The sequence below is a fragment of the Tachysurus vachellii genome, chromosome 17 (genome assembly GCF_030014155.1).
Source record: "Tachysurus vachellii isolate PV-2020 chromosome 17, HZAU_Pvac_v1, whole genome shotgun sequence".
Classification (NCBI taxonomy): Eukaryota; Metazoa; Chordata; class Actinopteri; order Siluriformes; family Bagridae; genus Tachysurus; species Tachysurus vachellii.
Window position 1 is genome coordinate 22,106,242 of NC_083476.1, and position 7,500 is coordinate 22,113,741.

General features: G+C 38.5%; 1 protein-coding gene across 1 annotated transcript in view; it reads left to right on the top strand.

Annotated features, from left to right (window-relative positions):
- The first annotated feature begins 2,042 nt into the window (after positions 1-2,042).
- LOC132860246 (transmembrane protein 164) overlaps positions 2,043-7,500 on the top strand; it is a 24,096-nt gene continuing 18,638 nt past the window's right edge. Inside the window, exon 1 of the mRNA XM_060891374.1 lies at positions 2,043-2,699. Coding sequence (XP_060747357.1) covers positions 2,262-2,699 — 438 coding nt within the window. The 5' untranslated portion in view covers positions 2,043-2,261. The remainder of the gene's footprint in view (positions 2,700-7,500) is intronic.

The following is a 7,500-nucleotide window of genomic DNA, read 5'->3' on the forward strand; positions in this document are numbered from 1 at the left end:
AACTCTGCAAGTCTATTTCTCAATAGATAGAAAAATAGACAGACAGACAGACAGACAGACAGACAGACAGACAGACAGATAGATAGATAGATAGATAGATAGATAGATAGATAGATAGATAGATAGATAGATAGATAGATAAAAACACTGTAGATAGATGTAGTGATGTCCTGGCTGTATGTAGGTGAGGAATCGTGTATGAATAGTTAATAGGTGGGCAGATCACTTTTTCTTCACTATGTAGGAAAACTAGTCATTTTTCCGGTAGGTGTGAGTGAAGGTGTGGTTTCTTGGTGATTGTAAGCCATGTGAACAGGAACGCGCCCATGACCGGTACACTAATCTTACAGCAGTAGATGTAGTATTGTAAGTTCACCACAAGAAGACAGGTTTGCTTATTTTTCCCTCACCGCGTGAACACAATCCATCTGCTGAGGAAAAGCAGGAGAAGCAAATTCTTATGATGAGGACCTCAGGTGTATACATTATAGATTTGCATTATATATATATATATCACCTGAATACTATACAGTATATACTATATTATACTATACTATACTATATACTTGTTTTTTTCCACTTGGTTATTCATTATGGATCTAAACCTAAATCTTCATCTGGATTTCTGTAAAACAGTTTCTGATCTTATCAGTTGTTAAAAACAATCTGTAAATATGTGAACTTAAGGATAGAAGTCACGTGAAATATGAAGTTTTTACATGGTTAATTCTGTGTTGAAATGTATTTTGTGATTTTTGCAGTTAAAAGCAGATAATTTCAGCTCTTTCCTGTGTTTATACTTCTTACTCCTACCTCCCTCTTTAGTCTTATTTATTTATTTATTTACTCCCTTCATTCCTTGTACATTTATTACTTACTTCTTAACTTCTTAATATTATTATTATTATTATTATGATATATCTTTTATTATTATTATTATTATTATTATTATTATTATATATTTTATTATATTATAGTTATACATCTTTTATTATATTATATATATATATAATTATATTATTATTATTATATATCTTTTATTATATTATTATTATTATTATTATATATTTTATTATTATATTATAGTTATACATCTTTTATTATATTATATATATATATAATTATATTATTATTATATATATCTTGTATTATATTATTATATATCTTTTATTATATTATTATTATTATTATATTATTATTATTATTCTCTTCTCACATGTTCTTATCTCTATTCTATCTTAACATCTACTTCCTCCCTTCTCTCCTTCATGACAAATATCTAACCTGCTTAATTATTTACTTCCTTTATTCCTTACTGACTTCTTTTCTCACTATTTATTTACTTCTTTCTTCGTTCTTTCTTTCCACACCAAAATTAAAACCCCAAAGAAAAGTAGGTCATAACATGCGGCGACGCACAAAGGGTTAACAGAGCAGAAGTGGGCGTGGTCACTAGTAGGCGTGTCACTGGGTCTGAGCGGCTGATGTCATCCGCTGATCCGTATCTTCTGTATCAGCCAATCATCGTGAGAGGGGGCGTGGCGATGTGCTCGCGAGCTGGGTGGAGAATAAAGTGGGATCTTTGTGTGGGGTCTATATATAGTAGATGTAGCAGGTTTATATTTATATATATATATATATATATTTATATATTTATATATTTATATATTAGCTGTAGCTGTAGCAGGTTTATATTTATATATATTTATATATATTTGCTGTAGGAGGTTTATATATATATATATATTTATTTATATATATATATATATATATATATATATATATATATATATATATATATATATATATATATATATATATATACACAGCTGTAGTAGGTTTATATATATTTATATATATATATATATATATATATATATATATATATATATATATATATAGAAGCTGTAGTAGGCTTATATATATTTATATATATTTATTTATTTATATTTATATATATATATACACAGCTGTAGCTGCAGCACATCAGGAAGCCGGTCAGAGCGGTTTGTTGTGTTAGCATTAGCACCGACAACAGACGTGTGCGCGCGCACTGATTACGGAGCACGACGACGTGTTGTGATGTCGTAAAGACGCGAACGAAACAAGAGAACTCGGATGAAGCGAGCACAGCTTTACGGCTGAAATAACGGTTACCGTCATCACTTGTTAGCCAGCTTAGCTATAGCCTAGCGCACACACACACACACACACACACACACACCGCTCGAGCACCAGGAACACCGGAACCACCGCTGTTCATGTTCCGTCACGAAGTCGGCGTCCTGTCGTTCCTTCCGTCCTGTTCGTATCTGTTCCAATACGACAAGAGGAACATGTCCCGCTACAACATCTACAGCCTGCTGGACTGGATGTACGGCGGTGTGGACCCCCGGTTCGAGGGGAACGGGGGCCCCGAGTGCGCCTCCTTCCTGCCCCCGGGGCAACGCGCGTGTGAGAGCGTTCTGTTCGTGCTGCTGTCCCTGGCCGAGGTCGTCGTGTCCACACGTAACATCAACGTGTCCAAGGCGCACCGGGACGCGCTCAGGGACACCCGCAGGCACAAAGAGGACAGTCTGGGCAAGAACCTGCTGCTCGCCGCCCTCTGCATCACCTTCGGGGTGGAAGTGGGCTTCAAGTTCGCTACCAAAACCGTCATCTACCTGCTGAACCCCTGTCACGTGGTCACCATGATACAGGTGAGGGTGCGCGTGCTGTACCTTAATATACACATACACATATATACATATATAATGTGTGTAAAATGTAATTACATAATCACCCTGTTCATAAAGAGTAAAACCACAACAGGGTCATAATAACACACATATAACACAAAGACAGTAAAGAAACACAGCTAATAATAAAACATTCATTAAAGTTTAATGTTTAAGGGTTAAAATGTGTAATAATACCGTAATAAACACCAGCAAACACTACAATAAATATTATTTCGCTCAGATATTTTATTCAGTGTGACAATAATCCAAGTAAAATAATATCATCTTAAATAAATACGAAAAAATCCTGTTTTACAATCGAGCAAAAAAAGTACAATGTTTAAACTAATATAAAATCAATAAAACATATAAAAACATCCAGCAGACGTGAGAGCGAGTGGATGTCGGAGCTCGGGGTTTAGTGTTTGTGATGAAAACACTCGCATTCGTTTTCTCATAACGATGGAAAAAGTGAACTAACTTTTACAGAGAAATCACACAAAATAATTTGTAATTATATAAATAATCAGGTCTAAAGATTCTGCGTGTCACATCCAGCTTTTGCTTTCTCTTGTTCGGTGGTCAGAGATACAGCACTGTGCTTTGACTCGAGTCAGCAGCTCGAGTCTACTAAAAAACACACAGCATGTAGAGATTCACTTCAGGGATTTGATTCAGAGTCGAATCATTTGCTCACTGCAACCGGGCCGTGCTAGAGTTTGATTAGAACCGGATGAGAACACTTCAATGAGGTGTGTCTCAATGTGTGTGTGTGTGTGTGTGTGTGTGTGTGTGTGTGTGTGTACAGTATGTGTCAAGCAAGTGCAGTAGAAACACCCAGTTGTTAGTGCTGAGTTGAGAAATAGTTCTGCAGCTGAAAATATCCGGGCTCCATCTCTCACAAATCATCTGGAGAAGAAGAGTCAAGGGGCACAAAGATCATTTGTTTATGTAAAACATGAGCTGTGTTTTGGTTAAGAGTTTTAGAAACCAACACACGCACACACACACACACACACACACACACACACACACACACACACACACACACACACCATCAGGCCACTAGAGAGTCACTGTTCATTATTTAATGAGAAACCAACAAAAGCTTGTCTCCTCCTGCTGATCATCTGATTCTGTAAAAAATGGAAAAATTGGAATTGGATTCGGAGAAAATGTTCTTTTTAGACCGAATTTTATTTTGCTTTATTGGTCTTATTTTGTTTATACTTTGTTCTGTCAGAGGTTGTGTTTTGGTTTAAGTCAGTATCAGCTGATGCTTGAGGTTTTGTTATCATTAAGGGAGAAGAGCCCGAGGTCTCGAACCGTCTCTTTTAGGGATCGTTGTAGGTTTCTTAATAATTCTAATGACTCTAAAGTATCTTTATCATTCCTGATGAAGAGTTTAAATAAAAATCTTTCCTCTCACCGTCGAATTTGTACAAATCTTCGATGAAAATGAGTCGGTTTTGACTCGAGGCAGCGTGGCTAAGAAAGCGTCACGTGAACGACGTGCTGATTGTTATTCCTTCACTGAAAAGTTCTTCCATTTCTTCCAAGGTTTGGTCTTCCTTCATATTTTAGTGCTTTCTGGAAGAATTGTTTGCAACGTGCCTCTCGCATTAAGCAGAGATGATGGAACAGAGAAGGTTCCTCAGGGGGAAGAAGATGAAGCAGAAGTATTTGTTCACGCTGCACGACGGCAATTTCGCTTTTTAGCCGATGGTTTAATCTTCGTAACCACGTATTCCCCTAGTCTGAAATCTCAGTCGTAAATAACGGCGCGTAACGGGTAGAGGCGACAAAATCGTTACACAAAAGTTTATCGCGTTAACAATTTACTCGGACGCTGTTACACGAGTCAAAGGAAACCTTGTGGAAAAACCTTTAGCATTTACACTTAAAGTTCTGACGTGGTTGCCTCCTGTTCGATTTGATGCCCCGTTGCATTATGGGATAGCGCTGTGTGAATCACTTTCATGTTTCTGAATTGATATATTTCTTACCTATTGTTATGAAGGTAAGTTTACTACAAGACTCTTTGCTGTTCTGCACCGAGGTGGAATGAACTTCCCCTAGGGGTCTGAACCGCTGAGCCGCCGGATATCTTCAAACGATGGGTGAAGACCTACTTCTTCATGAAACACTTCAGCTAGCACTTTCTCCCCTGTTTGTTGTATGTTTATAATAAAAACCCCTTTGAACAGTGATTTAGACTCGTCGTATATTAAGTCTGTATCCTAGTGACACAGAGTTAACGTACTCGGTAACGGAGACTCGAAAGCACTTTTGTACGTCGCTCTGGACGAGACACTGTCACATGCTGTAAGTGTAAATGAATGATGATAATTCAGTATGATGTCTTGATGGGGATGAAAAAGGGAGCAGCATCAGATTGTGAAGCTGTAAGTAACTGCAGACTGTAATGAAAACAGAAGAAAAGTATTCCTGACCTCCAGGAAGTGTTTCTTCACAAAGTTCTTTCTCTCTGATTGAACCAACCTTGTGTGTCATCACCGTGATTGCACTCTTGTTTCCTTCCTCTTTTTTATGCAGTTTTTTGCACATCACACTTTAATATTGCTAAAAACTGCTGCTATCACACGTGAACATATCATTACATTTTACACTGTAGTCCATTCAGACTGTACACTGGTCAGTGCTGGTTTTTATGTTTCTGTCCTGTAGTGTATTATATTGTCTCGTCTCACGCTCTGTCTCTCGTCTCACGCTGTTTCATCTCACACTCTTTCATCTCACAATGTCTTGTCTCACACCTTCTCATCTCATACTCTGTCTCATCATACACTGTATCGTCTCACTCTGTTTCGTCTCACACTGTCTCATCTCACACTCTGTCTCGTCCCACGTTCTGTCTCTCTCATCTCACACTCTGTCTCTCGTCTCACGCTCTGTTTCATCTCACACTCTGTTTCATCCCACACTGTCTTGTCTCACACTTTCTCGTCTCATACTCTGTCTCATCATACACTGTATCGTCTCACTCTGTTTTGTCTCTCACACTCTGTCTTTCGTCTCACACTTTGTCTCTCGTCTCACACTCAGTCTCTACACTATGTCCTCAACGTGATTGTGTTAATTTAGTCTTTAGTTCTTATCTCTGTGCTGTTGTATAGAGCTCTGTTTTGATGAAACGCCAGGGTTCCTGTTCTGGAGGAACGTTGTTTTACTTCACTGTGTACTGCGTCAGCTCTGTGGTCAAAATCACAATAATAGCTTCCACGCATTGTTGCATGCTCTCGTGCAACACAGCGCCACCCGCAGCCTGGATACAAGTCAGGACAGTTGGCAGGAGCGACCAGTCGTGGTGCCAGGTTTAATGCCCCTGTGCAGGAGCAGTGAGGATCTCCTGGAACTGTTCCTCGTATTCACTCAGGAGAACATAGGTGTTTGTCGCCAGAGGAAGGGGACGTCGTTTTTCTTAGGACCACGAATGAAAAGAAAGAAAGGACAAAGCAGGGCCTTTCAATAGTTCCACTTCCTGTGGTTGCTTGTGTAATTACTAAGCAGCAGAGTTCTTGCATAATTAAAGATTGTTACAGTTTTGTCATATTTACACTTTACACATCATTAGAAACCTCTCAAAGGTCTCATCACCTTCTCGTCTGTTTGCTACACGTCTATCACACGAGCTCGGTTTCGCATCTAATCCTTCTGTAGGAAAACAATAGACAGTCGTTTCACTTATTCATGCGACACATTCAGCGTAATTAACACTTAAAGTTGATGATGCATTAACGAAATAAAAACTAACAAAGTCAAATTCTAGCTAACAGTAAATCATTCATTCATTCATTCGTTCATCTTCTACCACTTATCCGAACTACCTCGGGTCACGGGGAGCCTGTGTCTATCTCAGGTGTCATCGGGCATCAAGGCAGGATACACCCTGGACGGAGTGCCAACCCATCGCAGGGCACACACACACACACACACACACACACTCATTCACTCATACAATCACACACTACGGACAATTTTCCAAGGAGGAAACCGGAGTACCCGGAGGAAACCCCCGAGGCACAGGGAGAACATGCAAACTCCACACACACAAGGCGGAGGTGGGAATCGAACCCCCAACCCTGGAGGTGTGAGGAGAACGTGTACTGTGACCCCAACAGTAAATCAGTTATTCGCAAATTTATTGTACTTCTGAGTCATTTGTTAGCAAACCGCGTAGCGCTAGTCACTTGTACGAACAGCAAACTTACAGAGATTAATTTTTTTTTCTCAGAATTTCAGAACTTTTTAACACGTCCGACTCATTTTCTTTTTCTCTTTTCCACTTCTTTTACTTCTGAGCCGCTGCGTCGTCTTCTGTCGTTTCTCCAACCTGCAGAAGTCTAATGTTCTTAACATCTTCTATTGTGTCGTGGATTTGAAGGTGTTAAATGTCCTGGTTTGGGTTTCGCAGCCTTTGTTACCTGATTTTGTTAACCTTTATTCACCTTTATGACTAATCTTACTGACATCACTTAAATACTCATTTATTTAAAACCTCAAATATGTGAACAGATTCAGAGACAGATATTTAAATTTACATAGAAACTTATATCATATCACGTATGTTTAAATAGGTTGAAACGGCTGGAGGTTAATACTGGAATCGAACGTAGATTATTCTTCATAATCTTATTGTTTATAACGTATCTATAAGGATTTATACAAAACTTCTCAGACTCAGATGAATGTCTTAGCCTTTGAAAACTATTCATTAATTAAAGTAATGTTCTAAAAAAAAATCCGCAGTCCTATGACA